At 39.0% G+C, this 22,237-nt stretch overlaps 1 protein-coding gene across 3 annotated transcripts; it reads right to left on the bottom strand.

The window, feature by feature from the left end:
• Positions 1–10: 10 nt before the first annotated feature.
• On the bottom strand, positions 11–21,970 carry lpin2 (lipin 2). Of its 3 annotated transcripts, none has more exons than XM_085377220.1 (20): positions 21,810–21,970; positions 16,714–16,914; positions 12,287–12,382; positions 11,447–11,808; positions 11,258–11,365; positions 11,029–11,155; positions 10,612–10,948; positions 10,429–10,528; positions 10,090–10,277; positions 9,250–9,343; positions 9,084–9,153; positions 8,889–8,981; positions 8,650–8,732; positions 8,289–8,436; positions 7,766–7,914; positions 6,506–6,592; positions 5,856–6,008; positions 4,014–4,128; positions 3,093–3,196; positions 11–2,512 (listed from the first exon to the last, which is right to left on the bottom strand). In XM_085377220.1, exons 2-20 carry the CDS (start codon positions 16,903–16,905, stop codon positions 2,368–2,370), a joined length of 2,751 nt encoding a protein of 916 aa, XP_085233346.1. In that variant the 5' UTR covers positions 16,906–16,914; positions 21,810–21,970; the 3' UTR covers positions 11–2,367. The 3 variants fall into 3 exon arrangements, with proteins under 3 accessions (XP_085233346.1, XP_085233345.1, XP_085233343.1); XM_085377219.1 differs by lacking the exon at positions 21,810–21,970 and adding an exon at positions 18,834–19,807 and having other exon boundaries at positions 11,447–11,805; XM_085377217.1 differs by lacking the exon at positions 21,810–21,970 and adding an exon at positions 18,834–19,807.
• Between the last annotated feature and the right edge of the window lie 267 nt (positions 21,971–22,237).

Raw genomic sequence — 22,237 nt, forward strand, 5'->3', positions numbered from 1 at the left:
AACAGCTCATACACGTTATAAGAAAAAAACAAAAAGGCATCAAAGAAGAATGTGATGGTCAGCATATATACTCATTCAAACGTTTATTTACCACATATCCCAGGATCAGAGAAGATGAAGTGTGATTCTTTCACACAAGATGCTTTACTTTCATAGAAAGAATGGAATTTCTTGTTGATTTTAAGATAGATCTATTTGACTTCACCACTTTGCAGAGAACAAGCAAACAAATCAAAGCGGGGCACACTGTATTCATCAAAACAAAAAAAAAGAAAAGAAATCAGCAGTGCATGTAGCTGTCACCATAAATTGTGCTTATTTTTATGAAATGATCTTGGCTGCTCCTGCTTTTTTAGTCCACACTGGCATACACAGTCAGTTACACTTGCATTGGAGATATGATCCATCTGACCAAAACTCCTTTCCTAAAATCATACATAGATAATGCCGGGGAAGTGCCTTAAACACTTCCTGTACAGTCAAGTATTTCCTGTTTATCTCCAAAAAACAGTTTATCCTCCTCTGGTCACCAGAGGCACGGGAATCAGGCTTTTCTGTCTCTCACGCTCTCAAGCACACACATTAAGGGGTAGCTCTGATATTACCTTGCTGCCTGTTACCCCAAATTATCATCATTTTCCTCTGCCTTAAAAACATACACACAAAAAAAGCTACTTGAAACAAACTAAGCTTCTCAAAACTCACTAATAGACAAATTTCAGATTAACTGAATAGTCAAGAAGGTAAAACTCAAACTCTTTATGCTCAAACGCTGCAGTAATTGCATACTCTGGTCTACTGTCTACTTAGACTGTCGGTGAAGTGCATGTGGGTGGGAGATGTGCTGAGTTGTAAGTCTTGAGTTTCTGGGTGCAACTTTGACAAAGTGTGCTGGATAAAGCCACCGAGGGAACCTAAGCAAAGGGTGCAGGATGCTGCCACCCCAACAGCAGCAGCACTCTGTGATTAGGTACACACACACACTACCATCATCCTGAAGTCCATCCTACGGAGGACCTCACAAAGCAATATCCTTCATTTTAAGCTCTTCTCAAATTTGCTTATATCCACTGTTCCATCTCAAGCATCCTCTCTCACATTTACACACATCTGGTAATACTACAGACTCTGAGGTTTTGCTCAGGAATGTCTACGTGCCTTACATATTGAAAAATTCACTGTTAATAAAAGAAATACAGGCTTGTTGCTGGAGACGTGACCAAAGAAAGCTTGTACAAGGCCTAGCAGTTACTGTTAAGTGCATGTTAGTCTGTGATCAGCCTCACAAAAATACTAATCTGAAATATTGCATTGGTGATCAATTATCTTTTCAGACAAGCAAAGGCCTCACAATAGAAATCAATAACTTAAATACATTGATCATCATAAATAATGACTCCATTGTTAACTAAACACACGTGATTTGCCAGAGCTTGCATAACAGAACAAACATATTAAAACAACAGCAAGACAATACACCATGAAGCTGCTTCATTTTTTTAAGTCACAGCAAACTGTGCATCCTCACATACTTGGTGAAAGCATATCCGAGGTACGACCTTGGATATTAACAGTACCAAACATGGCTCGCTGTGTAGCGGCCATATGAAATCTGTTGCACAGTCAGGCAAGAGTCAGGAACGAGAGGACAACTGAACACTTACTGTGGTGAGTTCCTGAAATCTAACGGCTGTGGACGGTTCTGTGTTTGTGTTATTCTGTTATTTGCCAACCTCTATCACGACTGTATTTTTAGAACAGAATAAAGCCTCCAATTAAAGGCTGGTTACTTGCTTCTGGGCAAACACAGCACCTACAGTAAAATATGACTGCCGCATAACAACTGCCCAGTGTTAATTGCCTGTCCTGTTTTAATTAAATGTGTGCCTTTTCCATTTAAAACATTACGTTTCACTTCTTCGGGGCGTTTCTTAAATTACTTCTGCTCAGCTCGGAATCTAGCTCCTCGTGAGGGACTTCTGCCTGCGTCGTTTATGGCTTTCTACAAGTTTACAAGTTTACCGAGATACTAGCTGGATCTTCAACTGCCAAGTCTGTACAAGAACATGGACTAGAAAGTTATCACTGGGCAGGATGCCTTCACACAGAGGCATACGTGGAGTGTCTCTGTGAAATAAACGCTAAGTTATCACTCATCAGGATTTACTGTTCTGATAATCTCCACTCATCTCTCAAGTAAATACAGTTTACCAACTTTTCTGAGTTCATGGTTACTGTGTCTGTGTGTTGTGTAAGTCTAATTAGCAGGAACAGTTCTGGTTCCACTTCACATGTATTTAGGAGGTGCATTCAGGTGCACAGTTCATTTGAATGTTAATGTATAGCTGGGTATCAATACACACCGACTCAGAGCAGTTCATCTGGATTGATTTCTGGTATTGGCTGTCTCCAGTAACAGAAAGAGCTGTACTCTGGCATTACAAAGGCCTCGTTCTGCTCTTTGCTCAGCAAAGGGAACACGTGCTCCACCAGCTCACTCAGTCTGCCATAGCTGCGAAGGGGGAAAAAACGAAACCAGAGAAACAGAGTGAGCAAGAGAACGGATACAATATATAAATCTTAAAAAATATATACACTCTAGGTATTTAGTGATGAACAAAAAATAAAGAAAAACAAATATTTAAAAAATGGATTTTAGATTTGAAATACGTTGAAATGTATTGATCAATCTAAATACAGAAAGAACAAAAAACACAGGCCACCTGAGGAAAACATTGCAGACTAGAATCAATTTTAAGGTGTGTTTCTGGCCAGCTCTCTTTTTATTTCTGTTTTGTTCTCCATCAGATCCTGTGGGAAATATCTGTCGCTTGAGCTGCTAAAAGCACCACTATGTTCCCTAGTTTTTCTCTAATTTTGTCTGTTTTGCTTGCTGCAGGGTACAAGAGACTCTGTGACTGTAGGCTTTTATTCTTTTTACAGTAATGTGAGAGTGAAGGAAACAGTAATGGCTGGAAAAGCAAAACAAGAAAATAAAGAAAACAGAAAAACGTTCAATGATAGCAACGTCCTATACTTCCTGCTGGGGATTTTTGCTACGAAAGACAAACACAGACCATTAATGTACTTACGAGGACTTGTTGCCCTTGGTCTGCTCCTGGATCAGCTCTCCCTTTGGGTTAACTGTGAAAATTCTGCACACTGGAACGCCGACTTCCTTATAGGCAAACACATCCTGTATGAAGACATAAAGATTAAAGGCTCAATCTTCCCTCTAAAATACGACTGCTTCAAAGTTTAAGTTACGTTTTTTAAATGTTTCCGTTTATAAGCACAGCACAAGCTTTTATTTTGAGTTGGGATTAATTACAAACACATAAACCCCATTTTGCTTCCTCTAAGACAAAGCATGCGAATGAACCTGTCATTTACAGGCTGAAAAATTACTGACAGAGCTGTTAACAGCCATCTGAGAACACTCTTGATTATGTAATGTTCGGAAAGTAGCCTCTCATACATAATACATAATAAACTGAAATGACCACGTTAATAACATTAACCACAGATTTCCTGTTTGTGTTCCACCTAATGCATGTAATGGCAGTAAATTTCTGGAGTAAATGTTTTTGGTTGGCCAGAGGAAGAGTGAGTGTGTGGCTGTGTCTTATTTTTTTGTTTAGGGGAGAGACCGAGGCAGACTGGGCTTTGATAGCTGACCCTTCATGTGACTGTTAGTGTTTATGCAGCTGAAGACGGGATGCTGTGCCCGACTTGAGCTCTCGTCCACAGATGAAGTCACTCGCGATCACACTCTGACAATGACCTCAGCTCAGGTTCAGCCCAGTACTTATTTCACACATTCATGTCTGCTAACTCAAAGTGTCTGCCAAAGTGTCATGTTGCTCTTGCAATGAATTACAACTGCATCAACCTCTGAAAAGCACACTTTTAAAAAAACAAAACAAACCAAAAAAACCCCCAAAAAAACCCCCCAAAAAAACAAGCACTCTAATGTCTGGAAGTCTGACATCTTCAAACATGCATTAACTCACATTAGCTCTATTCCCAAAGGCGGCATAAAATGGCTGCTTGTTATGCTGGAACAGGTTCTTGATGTCTGTAAGGCATTCAATCTTGAAGATCTCTGGTTTCTTCTCGATGACCTCTCTGAAGCAAACAGACAGTTTTATTAGAGGGCATACACATCCTTCCCGTGTGTCCAGTTTGAGTTAGAGGTAATTTGATCAAACATATTTTGTTTATCTCAAACCCGTTTCTCCGACTGTTTTTAGATAAGAATTTGTTTATAAATGACTTTTGTCCTCTTTACAAATCGTGTAATAGCACGGCCTAAATCCAAATGCATTTCAGCAATTTCTGTTTAAAATTATGACTCAAAACAAATACACAGATGGTAGGGGTGTTTCTAATTTAAGCAAATTAAAACAAGAGGGACACATAAATAATGCAAATATCTACAAGTGTTTGCACCACACAACTATCAGCAATGCTGCAGGTTGCTATGCTGAGACACCAGCCATTCTGAACAGGTTTCAAGGTCACACAAAAACCCTGCTATGTGATTAACACACTGAATAAAAGAAATCAACATTTTCAAGGGAACCATTAACAACACAGGAAAGTTTTACTTGTTCTGTGAAAGTGAGAAAAGGATACTTGCTTTAGCTGTATTAACATTTGGATAATATCTGACATACAAGGCATAACAAGCAAGTATCACAAGAGTATTTAATTGTTTAATTAACATTATATTAACACAGTCATAATTCACTGAAACCAGTGTTGCTGGGAAACATGTTTGATGGGAGAAATACCGAAAGGGGTCATTTTAAAATCATGTAACTGTTAAAATAAAATCACATCAGTTAGTTTGGAACTTTTTCTAAAGTCATTTTATTCATCATACAGTGAATTTTGGGGTGTGTGGGATTAAATTATTGATTGATTTCCCCCCCCCCAAAATGTAAAACAACAATTGCAGCATGCCTGGTTGCTTAGCAGCACATCTTACATACTCAAACTTTAACATGAAGGCTACTGTATCATGAGTTAGCTAGAGGAGGCTGACAGATGAACATGTGTGGGAGACAGTAGGTGGATCTAATAGGTCATTCTGATGATGTTCTTCTACAGTAATTAAAATATTAAGATGTGTCAGCAATTGTATTTTTGTTGTAGTCTTGTTTATTAGTAGACTCTGAAATATATTTTACCTTTACAACCAGGAAGGAAATAATTTCAATAATTTGTGAAACTCCTCTAAAACTGAACCTTAAATATTTATTTTGTCAAATATATTTAAATTTAGAAAAATGAGTCAAAAATAGACGTTCTGCTGCAAGATGTCTCAAATGATCCCACATTATCAAAAAAATATAGAAAGCTAGCAGCCTCCTTCTGGATCTCCTCACCACTTCAACAAAAGAATCATTCACACAAATCATGTCTCTAAAAATGCAAATGAGACTGTGACAGCAACGGGGAAATAAAGAGAATAGAATAATCCAAAACAGAGAAAATGCTGGCCATGAGCGTACTTTAGAGAAGTGACGGCACTAATACCAACACAGTTAATGCCTTTTAGATAGGAATTCATGAACTTGAGTTTGCTGTAGACTTAATAACCATGGCATATGAAAGACTTATTATAAAGAACGAGGCTCGGGAGAGTGGGGACGATTTTGAGACTGAGAATAGGGTTTTTAAAGTGAAACTAACTTTGTAGAGAAAAAAAAGATTTAAGGGTGAAAAATATGGGGTGGTTTGAAAACAACATTAATATCTGGGGATAAGGAGGATTTAAATTAAATCATTTAATGTATATAATGAGCTTCATGATACCGAGACTGGTAACCATTTAGAGCTTATATTACCTGTGGAAAGCAGAGAAGAGGCTGCTGGGAGAGAGCATGAGAGGTCCTCGGGGTAGGATGGTGCCTCCATCATTGACCCACTGTAAGTAACCTCTTGTCATGTCCGCCATGCCGATTGCCCGGGCTGAGCAGTACAAGAACTTGTAGCCATTTCTGCGAATGGGAAGAGCAGTGCTCATTAATAATTGTTCATTATCATGACCTTAATGGCAACTACTAAGATTAGCACTTAAATTGGATGAGTTATTTTGATTGCGCTCATAATGTGGAGAAGTCACAACAATTCAATTAAAAAAAAAAAAAAGAAAATCTTGCAGAGGAAACTTTTTATTTACTACCAAAACCAATACCCAGACTCACTACAGCTGACTTCATTCATGCAATACATTTTCTATTTTTTCAGATTTAAGTATAAAAATAAAACCAGAAAACGAAAGGGCTGGTTTAATGGTGTTTTTACTTTCTGCAATAATTCTGCCTAAACTACAGTTAAACTTACTGAGTCATCCACCTCAGAGCTCCCCACGCAAACACTGGGAGGAAATATCAACTCCACAAAGAGCCGATTGGGAATCAACCCCAGACAGTCCTAACCACTGACCAACCATTCATGCGTCTTCCATAATTAATCAGTGTTGCTGTGCACTTACTCAGCTACAGAGTGGTAGAGCTTGGCAATCCCCTGGTGGGTCCAGTCCTTCCCCAACTGTGGAAGTATCTGTCCAAATACATCTGACCTAAAACATTTAAACACATACAAAAATATCAATATCACTGACTATAAGATAGAAATAAATCAAACAGCCACATCAAGTAGAGAAAGAGAAAGCAGAGTACTGACTGTTCAAAAGAGGTCACATAAAGCACGATAACACCGTTTTATCATAAATATAGAACATTATGGGCTGTTCTCCACTAATGAGCATTACTGGCCTATAGGGGAGAAACAGTCTCACCCTCAGCTGGCTGTGTGTCCTTACAGACTGAAATGTAAATGTCCTCATTATAGTCCCTGTGCTCTTTACCCTGTTAGCCAAAGAAAGCAGCATGTCAGGGGTTGGCCTAAAGGGTCACAGAGATAATAAGCTGCAGTCAATTTGGAGCCGTTTGATGTCGACCACCAATGAACTTCAGGGTGGGCGTCAGGAAGGCAGCAGGCATCAGTTTTGTTTCAGAAGAGATATGACTAGCTTTAAAGTAATTAACAGAGCGTGAAACAAATAGAACTGGATTACAGGCTTCATATATGCCATTTGTGAATGACTTAAATGTGTCCATGGTAGTGAAGCTACTCTGAGCTGGAATCTTATTTTAAGCTTTTGTTCCTTTTTAAATTAACCGAACAATATTATGCAACAATTTAATCTTGTGTTCATTTACCTGCTCCCCACCTTATTTGGTGGATAATAAATAAGGAGCTGTATTTAAAGTATGCAGGCAGTTTATAGAAACACTTGAACACTGCACTATAGATTCCATCTTGGTAGCATAATAATTAGTTTTAGTGCAAAAATGGAGGTTTCCATGGCGAGTTTGCAACAGATGGCTTTAAGTGTTTTAACTATAAAATTAGATCCACATTTTATTACAAGAACTGAAACAGGATGCAACAAAAGATCTATCTAAATGTCGCTTCACTGATTGCTTCCCACCTATATGTTAAAATCAATATTTGTACACATTATTTTTAATTGTCGTTAAAGGATGCAACTAAGGTAGAGCACCCAAGGGAAATTCCTTCTAATAAGGTTTTCTTATTACTGTATATGTACAGGAAAATGTAATTGGATGCTACAATAACTGACTGATTTACTGCCCTGTCTATTACTGTCCATAATTAACATAGCAGCTAGCTTGCTATTACAACTGTGTTCTGTAATATGATTTTCTGAGTGACTGGAAGGCCATACTTTGTGATGGTGCCATCAATGTCAGAGATAATGACTTTATCGTCCCAGTTCCACAGGTAGATTGTACCCTCACAGCGGCATGTGCCTTGGTATTGAGTGGTGATGCTAAATGTCACATCATTTGGCCCCTGCTTGAGTTTCAGACTAGCCTGGAAAAACAAACAAAAAAATGAGATATATATATATATATATTTTTTTTTTTCAACAGCACACGCATTACTCTCTGGCATCATTTTCTTGCCACAGTACAATGACCATCTACAGATCTTTAGAGCCCCCTACAGACTACAAATGGAGCAAACACTAGTTGCAGTTCATAGTTAGCCAGCAGAGGGAGCACAAAACAGCCAAATAAAAACACTTGAGACACAAATCTCATTAAGAACTCAGCAAAAAAATAAGCTGATCTTCTGACAATCAGACACTTTTATATTTGAAATTAAATAATATTTTATGACATTTATAACAAATCCAGAGAAAGCTTTGTCAATGTGAGAAAGGAAAAGGTGTAAAATGAACTTACAATCTGATCAGAGGAAAGCCGTAGTGACTTTCTGTATGTGTGTGGGCTGGGATGGTGCTGACCATCCACTGGCTGCAGTCTCTCTTGACAGGATGCTGCGCTCACCTCCTTGGACTCTTCATCACTGGATGAGTCTCTTGCTTTAGGCCTACAGTGCAGTAACCACAGATATGGTAGTCAATTATCACAGACAAGTGGAAAAACATGTTTCAGAAAGATTCGACCTGAAGATCCTTAGATGTATAAATAAATTCAATGTTATCTTAGTTACATTATTAATATTCTTCCTCATTAAACCAAAATATAAGCTCCTCCCTATGTATAATAATAATATAGTTTTTGATTTTCTGGTATCACATACGTTAAGGCCAGCTTCTCCTGAGATGTGGAGGGTCCTTCCTCTCCCGAATGTGGTTCCTCCTTAGTTTCGAGCTTAGTCTCTGACTGGACGAAGTAGGCAGAAAAATAAAATTCCCAATTAGCCAAGTTTAAAAAATATCTATATGAAAACAGGACACTGCCCATGAAGAGGGAACAGAAACTAACTGCAGATACCACCTCAAATTTTGTTTTGTTCACTTGTACTAACAACATGCACACCTGCTTGATTGTGCTATCCGCCCTCTTACGCCAGAACCACCAGCGGCCTGACTTCTTTGGCATTTTCTCCTTCACCCAGGCCTCCTCTGTAGCCTGCCATAAAAAGGAAAACAAATACATTTAATGATGAGATAGCTGCCAGCTGACAATGAGTGAATGAACAATACAAAGAGTAAAGAATTAAACACACGTTACCTTTGGTAAATTCTTCTGAAATGCTTGAAGGCTTAGAATCAAAGGTGCAGCTAGGGTCCAGTTATAATATCTGAAGACAAAGACAATTACCAATGTGCAATCCTGACCATACGTTTGAAATGTTTCTCTAGTGCATTTCCAATGTGAAGTAAAAACAGTTACATACCTATTTCCTATCCTTACTACCAGGTTGGGGTTGTCTATAATTGCTGGATTTTCAGCAAATTCATGATAGGAAATGATATGCTCCATAAACCTTTCTGGAAATGAACAGGGGAGAAGAAGACTAATTAAAGACAGCTGATGAAAAGGTCAGTGGTGGTGAGAAATAACATCTTAGTAGACATAAAGGTCAGGAAACTTTTTCTTCTGATAACCCCAGAGAGCTTCTAAAGCCTAAATCCCAAAGGATTAATATAACCTAGAGACCTCTAACAGTTTGTAATGACTGCGGAGGTAGTCTGTGATCATCGTTTGTAATGCAATAAATGCAGGGCAAATTAACAACAACATTTAACCAAATATGGACATCCTGTTATGATATTAGTCCAGAGGAAATGAGCATGTTCTTGCTTTTTTGTTCTTCTTTCCCCTTAAAGAATTATGTTGTTATCTTTAAAATGAATGAGAGAAATGGCAGGACTCTCATATTTAAAAAAAAAAAAAAAAAATGTGCATAAAAATAGCATAAGATAGAAGCATGTTGACTCGGATGACCAACGTTTTTTCTGCTGTTTAACAAGGTTATGACATCATATTCAGAGATGAAGACACATTTCCTGAAGAGTTAAAGTACATGTTAATTTGATGAGAGGGAAAGTACTTCTGGGTACGACATTTACACATCTGAACAAATATGTATCTGAGAACAGCTTCCTCTAACAGTAGCTGGACACTTTATGTGGCTAATCCAGAAGGTGCAACAAAGTTAGCTGAATGTTTACTGGCTTAAGACAAAAATGTTCACTTTATGATACATTTTGTTGTGAGTGTCATGCTCGTGTACCTTTGGATATTTCAGCATTTTCTGTCAGGCCTCCACACAGAGAAAGAGTAACATCAGGGAGGTCACTAGTTGAGTCAGAGAGACACTCTGTCCCGCTGTCAGCTGCAGCACTACCCACCGACTGTGGGGACTGTGAACCAGAGTGCATCTCAGAGTCAATCCAGTGCTTAGCAGCTGCCTCAGTCTCACTGGAGAAAAGAGAAGGAGAAGAAAAGGGTTACAACATGTCATGATACTGGTCTTTCAGGCTGTCAGTGACACTTCAGAGGAGAAATCGCTTTGGCTTTTATTTTATAATTACAAAGGTTAAGTAATTAGGCAGATCTTTAACCATCATACCTCTTAGGAAAATATCGTGCAGCAACATCAGGTTCAAGTACATTCAAGTCATCTAAGTAGATATCCTCAGGACCCTGATGCTGGCTCCTCTTCGGAACACCTACATACAATATATTTACAAATTACAAACTCATAACCAAGACAAGCCTTAAAAAAGCACCAATCTGCAGCCACCTAACATACCTTTCTTCTTTGATGGTGAATCTGTCTGCTGGTTACTGGAAGAGGTGGAGGTTGCTATGCTTGATTGCAGGATATCAAGGGGTTCTGTAGGGGCTTCCGGACTAACAGATGATATGGTGCTAACAGACGATATTGGAATCACAGGTGTTACAGTGGTGACGGGGGTGCGTGGCTCGGGCTTGACAATGTTACACACTGAAGAGGAGGTGGCATTGCCTTTTTCAACCTCGGTCTCATTCTCCATGGCCTCCGAGCTGAGGATGACACGGAAATGGGTGCTCTCTGATGGGGTGATGGTCACTTTTTTCAGTGGTTCTGATTTCTCCTTCTTGGTGACCTAAAAAAATTGGACGTAATGTTATTGTGATGATGAGTCAACTGGCAATGGTTTGAACTCCACTGGGAAGAAGTGCTCACCCTTGTGGTTTCTGGAAATTCTCCCCATGTCCACTGCATGTGAGACTCAGCTCTGAGCAAACTCTCTGAAGGCCTCATCACCAGTTCTGAGTCACTCTTTGGGGTAAAGGCCTGAGACAAGCTATGGCTGCAGGGGTGTAAAAAGAAATGCCAAGTATTAGTAAAACAGGTGCTACTTACACGTCTGTGCTATCTTTGCTAACGACTTTCGGTTCATGTCAGCACATACCCATCACCAGCTGGCCAGTCCCCATCAGACATTGGATAACCATCAAGGCTGTGTCTGGCTGCGGGTAATTTAGGGTCAATGTCACGCACTGTAGTCACTGAAGGTGATCTAAATTCAGAGTGCAGAAGAAGCATAATAATTAACTGATCTCTTCACACAAATCTGGCTAGAAGCGTTGAATAAACATACCTTGATACATGAACTGTAGTTTCCTCGTCAGAGCTGAGATCCATTTCAAAGATCTCCTCATTTTGCCCAGTACTAGACATAGCAGCAGTGGTAGCAGCGGGTGCATTAGCAGCAACAGCATTACCAGTAGTGACTGACGGCGGGGTCAGTTCCTCTCTACGGGGGTCTCCTTTGTGCTTCTTTCTCCGTCTTTTCTTCTTTTTTGTGGCCACAGTGCTTGGAGCAGGAGGTTCAGGAGGGTCCTCTGGGTCGGCGGGGTCATCTTCCAGATCTTTTGGTGCCCTGTGCTCCACCTCTGAGATCCAGAACAGGTGACTCTCGGTGGGGATTGGGGAGGTGGCCAAATGGGCAGGAACAATCTGCTGAAATAGGAAAGCAGGACATGAGGATTAAGATATGTTTAAACAAGGATAATCGTAGTTTGAAACACAATATTGACTCAGGTCCTGCAGAATAAGGTAGAAGTCACTGCTGAGATGTCACAATAGCAGCCTGAGCAAAGGTTAACTATGCAATATGGTGGAGTAATCACTTCTTCCTACAAACACTGCCCTACATTTCTACTTCAAGAATGCTGTTAAGCAAAGGCAAGACTGTTGTTGTGTTGGGTCAACGAAAGCAAAGTGAAAGATGTTTTGAAAACATGTCTGAAGTTTCATTTCTTTTTTTCAACATGAAATATTTCATGACTTTGCTACATTAAAACTCAAAACAAGACTGCACAAAAAGGAGAATGAACAAATTATATATCTGGAAAAATGTCTCAATGAAACTTTGTGTCATTAGCCTTTAGCAGTTTTGTTACTTTATTTATTTATTTTAATTATGCTTATGGCTTACATTTTGTTGCTCAGCTTCCTGCACAAAAAAGGCCTCTCCATTGTCACCAAGCTTCATATGCAGGTCTACAGGCTCTCCATTCACTTCGATGTCGATCTGGAAAGAAGACACATAATTCCCTTTCGAACATGTGCTCCTCTCTTATTAGTCTGACATCTTCTGAACAATTTGTCACTTTTATCTGAATGAGCTTCCTGCTCACTTTCCTATAAAAGTCACGAGTAACAATTGTGCTTTACTTTTAACATGGAAAAAGCTTCAACAGCATGAAGGCACATTAACTGACAGACATGTACAGGACCATGGCTTACTGACTTAAGACACTCTCTCGTGCTTTTGACATTGTCATCTCACTATCTCAGTGTGGCTTTTGAATATGCCCACAGATTGATTAACTCGCTCTCTCTGTTACAGTCTTCATGAAGATTATGTGATAAACATTAACATAAAGTGACCGGTGTCTAAATGCCAACACTTTAACAGACTGAAGAAGCCAGCAATGTTAAGTATGCAATTTTTGAAGAGGGCTGTATTGGCACTGCTGTTCAAATGTAAAAACTGCCAATGCAATAGTACAGAACAGAAAATAAAATAGGACACTGACACTGAAAACAGTTATTCATTGACGTCAATCACCCTGTGTATCAACCAATAAAAATCTTACATTACCCTTTTTAGTTGACTTTTAAAAAAAATTAAAAAAAACCCCATCACACTGGTTGTTTTATTATACTTCCATTATTTTGCAAGATCACATACATGGTCTGTATGCACTCAGAGACCCATCTTCCTCCAGAGCCTTTAAAAAACCTAATAAGCGTATGGGTCTTCTGGGCTTGCTTTCTGTGGAGCCTGCCAACAGAACAAGGCCATTCATGTTTGCCAGATAAACCCCAGTGGACCAGGGGGCCATTCAAAATTTGACACCGAAAACAAAAAACAAAACAAAAAAGAAAAAACAGGTCACGTCTGGCAGAGACTACAGGAGGAGACAGACTCTGACTCACAAGTGCTCTGCAACTTGAAACCAAATCATCAATATTAATTTACAACCAATGGCTGTAGAAATAATCAGTTTTTCTCCCTCTTGTGCTATCCGTCTGGTTGTACATTTGATGCTGTCCTTTACTGTTGCTGTGGGTTCTCTACAGCCTCAAGATTTAATTTCACCCCTTCAGGGGTGCTGGAAGAAATTTATGTGTGGTAGTGGCTGGTAATTTCAATGCCCAATTAATAATGAGCTAGAATAAATGAGGGTCCTCTTCAGCTGTTCACAGTGTGTGACAGGTTACATGCACTTGAATAGCTGAGATGTGGATTTGCCAACACTGTGCTCCATCACTGGAATGATTGCGAGGCACGGCCACTTACAAATGCTTGAATTAAGGCAGGATATTAAGATGTTTTGGGGTTTGGTTTTTTTTGCTTTGTTAAACACAAGTCTATTTCACTCTTGACGTTCACTTTTCAGATTAGAAGAACAGGAAAATAATATGTGTAAGTGCACTTAATTAACATCTCTAATGTTTTTAGAAACCACATAGTACTTGAAAAACTTTTCTGGTTGCCAACCAAAGTGACTGATGTACGGGAACAGACACACTATCAGCAGCCAAATTTTAATTAGTATTTGGCAAACAGTTATAGCTGAATTCCCACTCATAATTCTCTAAAATATCTGCATGTCAGTACCAAATACCACACAATTTATTGCATTTATCGCAAAAGCACAAGGCGCTAATAACTGATCTCAGGGACAGACATAACTGTTTGTTACACAACAGCCCCTGTTCAGGCCTCCTTCACGTTTCCTCCCTCTCCCACACATAGAAGTTGTAAAGCTGCTGTTGCCATAGAAACCACTCATTCATTCCTCCCCTTTAAGCCCATCGGGATTCTGGGTAGGTGGTGAGACAGTTTCAGTTCCCCCCGCAAATCATTATCCACTCCGGTTCACCAGCAAGTAAATAAGCTCTCTAAGCTAGTGCACAACATAACCATACTAAGAAGTACAGCTGCAGCTATCGATTATTTTAGTAATCGAGTCATCTATCAATTATTCCATCGAGTAACTGATTAGAAATACCTTTGTCTTATTATCGAGATATATTCAAAAGTGAAAAATAAATAAGAGAAAAAAATCTAATTGGTTTCCAGTTTGTTTGTTTTTTGTTTCATCTGCCATCTGCTTCACTTGTCAAAAAAAACAAAAACAAAATTTAATATGACACCTAAATACAAAGGATTTGTTTTTGGTTTTTCAAATAATACATTTTCTTAAATGCAAAAAAATTTAAATACTCAAATAAGAGGCATAAAACTAAGGATTTAAAAAAAATATATATCTTTAGTCTGTCTTCTTGGAATGCTTTATGAGTTTTTGTACATGTTTCTGCGTGTTTGAGTCTGCAAGTTAATGAGTAAGTTTGTGTCTGCAAGCCTTTAAAGGAGAATGTGGTGGCTGTAATGAAGAGAAGCGAGTATATCAGCATTCTGAAGTTTGACCAGTGTGTTGATGCAAAGTTTTTGTGTTGCTGAAAATAAGATGATGGTGATGGTGCAGACATTAATGATATTAAAGATGATTCACCGTTTTTAAATATTACTGCAATTCATTGAGACACTATTTTATATGTATTCACTTGTGAATAAATGTTATAAAAATCTTGAAATAAACGTGGTGTAGTACACACCATGCCCCCCCTTTATACTCTCTCCTGTTCGCTTCCATGTTTTTACATGGAAGCGAACATGTAAAACATGGAAGCCCTTAGTCTACAGCAAGATATATAATTGAACTATTCTGGAATCAGACTACGTTAACAGTTCCTCTGCATTTTTTTAATGTAGCCTTACTTCTGGAAACCTACTGCAGATTTTTCATTGCGTGAAACAAACGACGGTCGATGGAGTTGCTACAAAGTTTGCTTTTCTTCACATCAAGAGTTTGTTGATCAGATGCTTTGTCAATGACCCCCCCCTCTAGTTTTTTCCCCAGGAAAGGCATTAATGTTGATCTCAGGAATATCACTGCTGTTTATGATTTTCTTTTTCTCAACAGAGCTCACGTCTCATTAATAGCTCCGCCTCTTTGCTCTTTGCCGTGTGTAAAAAGACTCCTAGTTTAACTATCCCAGCTTCATCATCACTAGTGTTGTGTTATCAGTGTATACCGGCTTAACTTCCTTAAACTTTTTTTATTCACACGCTGCTCATAAATACTTTTGTATTACACAAATGTTTTCAGTCGTAAATGTGGGTGGATCGCTCGGGTTTGCGTTTCCATGGTAACAATGGCGCGCTACAATCATCAAAGCAAAGAATTTGTATTGAGACTTTTTTTATAATCTGATTATTCGTAATACTCAATACCAGTCCTACTAAAAATAGATGTTAAGACAAGTTCACCATTCTTACTTGTGTTATGGAACAAACACTTAAAATAAATACATCATATATTCCATCCATTACCAATTTCTTGCTGAATACCAACATTTTTTTAAACTTAATATAACCCTATAAACTGAAAAAACCTCAATAACATAGACATAACAGTGAGCCATAGCATTTGCATCTACATCTCCCTACTACAATACACTAATACACTCAACCTACTCTCCCTGCTATAAGGCCAATGTAGAGGTGCTACAAAAAGTGAGAAGTGGACTCAAGTGCTCATCATCCATGATTAATTGGATCGGGTCTCCCAGGCAAGATGATATAGTAACAAATACCATCAATGAGGGAGAACAGCCCAGAGCATCCCGTCTATGTTGAGCAAACATAAAAGATTTCCCTGAATGATTCATAGCCTGTGATTTCGATGCTCAGTATTTGTTAATTACCCACACTGGGATTGGAGAGTCATATGCTTTTTTTGATCCCAGTGTGGAGGAGCTTTGTTCAGGGGAGGACATTATGACTGTGTCCTGGGGGAGATGTCCTTAACGCCATTTTGCGCATGATGGAATTGATATGAAACGCATTCCATCGATTAAATAGGTTGGCATCTTTTCATCCGCACTTTTAATTGAATTAAATATAGTTACATTTTTTAAGCCTTTGCATTGAACTTCCACATTAGCAAAACCTCATTGATCAGTTTGAAAAATGAATATTATAATCAGGAGCAGAGAACATTTTTAATATCCAATGTTAATCCAATGTTAAAACTTGGTACATATATTACCCACAATGCAACTCAACCACCAACAGTTCAGTCAAGTGATTTGGGCGTGTTGTGGGGAAACAAAACACAAAAACTTGGTGATATAGAAACATGCTTTCAGACCAATTTTTGATATTTGATGTTTGACACGTCTTTATATGAATCTATCTATATAAATATATGAGCTTTGTATATGAATCGATGTAAGCTTAATGCTTTGACACATCAGTGAAAGAAAAAACAAAACAAAAAAACTCACCACTTTCTCTTTGGAGCGCAGCACGCCCAGCTTACCAAAGCGCACATGGAATGGCGAGCACTGGTAGGTGCCATCTCTCTGACGGACAACCACAACATCGATGCAGCCTGACAATGTGGCCTGGTTAATGCCCTTATACAGTTCTTTGACAGTCACCAGAACCTGACCTGCTAGCTGGCCAACGTAGTTCATGGTGTCCGCCTGTACAGAGAAAAACAAAAACAAAAAAAAACTAATATTAACAGAGTAAATGGAAAGACAAGCTAAAGGCATTGTTATTCAGCAAGAGTCCAGAAGACACAACCACTTATGAAATCTACAAATATTCCACTTGAAAGCTCCCTCCCTTCCTGCTTACCCTGTGGTGTCTGTTTATCTCCTGACCTCCATACAGACTGCTAGAGTTATACTGTTGTCCTATAACTGGCCATTGTCCCACGTGAACAACATTAGACAGAGGAAGGCTGCTATGGAAGCAGTTGACTTCCTGTTTACATCCATTAAACACTACTGTCAAAATCAAATCAAAAACTAAAACCACATTTCTGTGGCTTTAATATGAGCAGGATTAATGCTGTACATTTTGTCATAATGCTTTTAATCATCTGGAATAAGCAATTTGCAGGACTGTAAATTCCTTAACAAGCAAAGTGCTCAGTTTACTTGACCAAAGAAAAAGTACACAGGGCAGGGCTATCGTTGCATAATTACAAAAACTTTCCTTGGTGCACTATGGCCTCTTTACTGAACTAGATTATTTGTCCTCGATTGTCCTCTGCGACACAGAGTGTGTGTAACGATTAACTTAAACATGACTTTGGTTTGCCTGGGTCAGGGTCTAGTTTACTGGGGCCTGTAAACACATTGCCTCACTGACTTCATTGGGTTTACATAACCTGACATGTTCTGTCTTACACTAACCTTTTGTTCTGAATCTAGTCATGAGAGCAGTGATGGAGGGTGTGGAGGGGGGTAAGGGGGTAGAGAATAGGGACATTTGTGCAAGGGTGGCATCATGGAATATGGCAAACAACTGTGGTATATTCATTCGGAGTAGGATGATGAGTAGAGAGTATATGCACAGCGTATTCACTTTAAACCATAATCAGACAGGCAAACAGGACACTTTAGCAGCTATCACAGCCACCACAAAGTTCAAAGAGCAGTAGAAAGTTCAGATCATTTGATACCAGCAGGAATCCAAGAAACAAGAAGCTCCGCGTTCGCGTTTCCTCGAACTTCACCCCAAATTTGTACACAGTGACAATGTGAAAAACAGGTCAACTACACTCTGTTGGGATAATCGCATAAATATAGTAACAACCAGGGTTTACACACCTGACATATTTTCAGTACAGATTGTATGACTGAAGCGTTAGGTATGTGTTTATAATATGAAGGACCAGTGAACCTATATTTTTGTGTATGACACTTAAAAATACAATACACTTTAGCTCCAGCACCATCTTTCATATTACAGGTTAAAGGTACAAATGTGGTATGCCGATTTTTGTGTCTTTATCTACTTTCTCCATCTCTAGAAACTAAGAACTTTTACCAAAATAACACTTTAAAGAGATTTACAGTACTGTAGATATTTAACTTTCACTTTTATTTCGGTGTCAGAAAGTCAGAGTACACGTACACCGTGTCTATTGGACTGATGTAGGATTAACACTGAGCAAATTATCACGGGATCATTTGGAAAATGTGCGGCAAATGCTTCAACCTGCTTCTACACATTTATTTTTCCTTCTTTCAGGGTCAGCCCAGAAGTAGGGCAATGCAAAAGTAGACTACAGTCAGAAATTAAACAGGACGGCTCGGTATTTTAGATGACACATAATTAGCACAGGTGATGAAAGACTCATGAGCCAATCTGTACTATTTTGACTGGATCACAATGCTATATTTGTCCCCCTCACTGCCCACTTCTTTTAACGTCAAATTACAAATCAAGGCAATCATGTGTGAAACTATTAGGCTTAGTTACAGTAACAAGCCAACAAACCAAGCAACCTGACAAAACCAAACAATAGAAGATGACTAACTGCCTATTTGGCCCTCTAGTTTCAGGCCCAAGCTGTGACTAACCAGTAAACCTGCCAGTACTGACTCACCAGGAACCAAGATGACCTCTGAGAGGATGGCTCATCCTGTTCACTGTTGTCTGTGTTGTCTTCTGTGTTGCTTCCCAGGAGCTCCCTGTTCCCCCAAGATCTCGGTCTCTTCATCACCATTAACAGAGCGTCAGCTCCAGCCTTATCCACCTCAGGACTAGACTAGCACCAATGTTTTCCTCTCTCAGATTATGGTGATAATATCCCCCTGTCATCCTGAATCAAATCTCAAATAAGGTCCACCTAATCACCTTGCAATGACCCTCCCAGGAGTAAATACAGATACACTACCTGAAGCCAGCTGCGGTTGTGTAATAGTAATAAAGATTGTCATTTTTCTTTTATTCTCTGCTGAATATGAACATATGCTTGTCCAGTCAGCTGACATGGCAGTAAGGGTTTAGCCAATGGGACGGCTTCTTTGGACTTGTGGTTTATAGCTGATAAGAGAATGCTAATTTCTGTGAACAGCTATGCAATGTTTTCCCCTGATAAGAGTAGGCAAAACCAAACAGCAATCCCCAGCAAGATGCTCTTTTACAGTCAGTCACGTATACCTGTCAGGTTCATTGCTGCAGGTGTTTGTTATTGTAGATGGCTCATCGAAAGTAGGACAGTAAGTACACTGGACTTCAATATGTTGATTTCTTTGTTGCCAGTTGTCACATGAGCTCAGAAAACAGATGGAATTTTTTTAAACAGCACCAATATCATAATCTTTGCACACTAAAACAAATAAATAAGTAATAAATCCGGTAGAGCGGTACACTGATGAGACTATAGTTCAAGCCATGATGAACACGTTTTTATCATCAGGAGGTTCTCTCTAGTTTGGCTTCCAGCATTCGCTCCTAAAATGAGCATAAAGCATGAGGCTCTTCCAAAGAGGTCTCAGCCCCACTGTCCCATCTGCTAAGCTTTTTGTAAACATGACCAAAGAAAACACAGGCCCACTGAGTTGAGGGCTGTGGGCTCTTCCTCCCCCTGTGCTAGGATCTGTTCTGTGTTCAAGAATTTAACAACAGCCATTCGGAAAATAAATGAGTACTTTCTCTTAGTGATAAAACATGGAGAAAAATTATATGTGCCATTTAACAAATAAGAAATCTTTAAATTACAAACTCGAGCAATTAAGAATTACAAGCACAGACATGTTGTATTATGGTCTACTCCACAATTATGGCTTTCATCTGGAATGATCTAGTCAACATTTGCTTTGACTGGGTAACAAAAGGAATCAGTTCTGCTAGACCACACAAAGTTCATGTTACACACTTTCAAGTATTAAGTTACACAAAACCAGCCTGCTCATTATGTGCAACATAAACCAAACCCCACAGAGTGCCAAGCTGCACTTTTACACGAGAAAAGGAGATTTTTTTGGTCACAATCAAAGTGTAGTTCATTATTTTCCAGTGAATTGCAAAATCCCTGTGAATTTGACAATACACAAAGCACAAGTGGTCAAAGTACCAACACTAATTCTATCCGGAAGATTGAACGCTTTCAAAATGTTTTCTTCTCTTAAGTGTAGACGATAACCAACACACACAGAAACATGTTCATTCAAAGTTATTTTGCATTTATAGTCTATGGTCCGGTAAACTTGTATTGTGTTACATATAAGGGAACTGAGAACTAGTTAGAAATTATCCAATCTACTGGAAGCAGAAGCATCTGAGCTTATTTTTCATTGCAAAGTAGTGAAGTCACACTACAGTGTGGCAGTGTGCAACAGTGGAGTAACTGCATACCTGAGTCACATGAAATACTTTATATGTCTTTTGTTTCTACAGTGTGTCCAGACTCTGATCTGAAACAGTGTTGAGATTGTAAATGAATGCAAACATACTTTTCCACCCTGAAGAAAATTGAACAGGAGTTAATAATGGAATCAATAAAGAATCTGAGTTGTGGCCAAAACTAAACTAAGCATCTGCATTAAAAGAAAAATACTTCTAAAACCTGATTCTAATGTTTAGACTGTTTTAATTTAAAAGCTACAAACTATAACCCCAAATTGACCATTAATGTAACTAAGATTTTGCCCTTCAAATAGTTTCAGTAACCGAACATTTATGAAAATAAGGTTATTTGCAAGATTTATGTCAGATTGTATCTTGAATTTCTAATATTACCTGTAACTCAGAATGACTAAATAAGAGTATTGGTATGGGTTTTTCTAATATTACACATTTAAATTAAAACGTTGGGGGAGAAAAGTGTTGTCTCTAAGTTGATTGGTACCAAGATTCTGGTTACTAGTGTTTTCAAAGGCCACCCACAAGCAGGTGTTTTCTTATGTGAGGAGTCAGCTTACAAGCCAACGCTAAATACAAAACATGAGTTTATGCGATACACAAGCTTGCTCCAACGTTAGTCAGTTGAGTCATTCCGTTTTAATGTCAGCCTGAGCTGTTATAGCTATAAAAATGCTAATTTTGAAGATTAAAGCTGGTGTATGGCTTGACATACGTCCCGAGTACATACATACTTCGATGTCATTGCGGAAATAAATGAAAAGCGAAACCATAAATCTTAGTTGTTTTGTACAACCGTGCTTTAACTGGTACAAATCCAAGCTATAAACAGTGGGTGAAAATAGTACATGGGAGGAAAAAATGAATGGAGACGGAGCTCTGTCAGCTAGCTGCTTGCCAGCTTGTTAACCCTCAGCTAGCCACCGTGTTATCGCTGGGTTTACGTTACCGTAACAGCAAACGGTGAAACACGAGTCACTCACTAGGTCACCGCTTTCAAATGGAAAGTCGATATATTTCTGCATTATGTGATAAATACATTCACAGTCCGGTCTTTTTGGTGTTTTAATTAAATGAATCCACAGCAGCTTAAAACTGTTAGCAAGGTTAGGTGCTAGCTATGGTTAGCCGAAGGCAGATTCAGATAATAAGATGTTAAAAGCAGCTGCGAACCGCTTTGACAGGGCTCGAAATAATTTTATCACTAAACCCTTACCTTCTGGTTGCGGGATGCTGCCGATGAAGGACGTTATGGTTTCTTCACTCAGTCCCCATATCTGTACCCGTGAAACTCCTCAGAAGCCTTCTGACGTGTCTGGACCACCGTGACCGACTGGTGGTGGCTGCCAGCAGAGAGCTGAAGTTGATGGGACAGGGAGCCGCACAGCGGCGGTGCACTCACACAGCTGGTGGGATACTTTCGGTTTGTCTGTGCCGTACATAAATTCATTCACTATACTTGCAGCCAAAATTACAGCCCCTGCAGTGTATTTAATACTATAACTTATGTACAGTTATTATCATAATAAGGTTTGTATCTAGGTAAAAGTTAACTTTTCTCCCTCCTAACGACCTTTCAGGAACTGGGTTACACACAATGACAACAGGTTCTTTTCATTTGACCATCATCAATCTTTCAAACCC

The sequence above is a fragment of the Diplotaxodon limnothrissa genome, linkage group LG18 (assembly GCF_057381915.1).
Source record: "Diplotaxodon limnothrissa isolate DT_005_m linkage group LG18, D_limnothrissa_male_GT1.1, whole genome shotgun sequence".
Classification (NCBI taxonomy): Eukaryota; Metazoa; Chordata; class Actinopteri; order Cichliformes; family Cichlidae; genus Diplotaxodon; species Diplotaxodon limnothrissa.

Coding starts and splice junctions, on each gene's coding strand:
- lpin2 (XM_085377217.1), bottom strand. CDS start 18,953: ATGGTGATGAAGAGACCGAGATCTTGGGGGAACAGGGAGCTCCTGGGA. Junction 10,278..10,428: donor GCACGATATTTTCCTAAGAG/GTATGATGGTTA, acceptor TCTTTTCTCCAG/TGAGACTGAGGCAGCTGCTA. Junction 9,344..10,089: donor AAATGCTGAAATATCCAAAG/GTACACGAGCAT, acceptor GTTCATTTCCAG/AAAGGTTTATGGAGCATATC.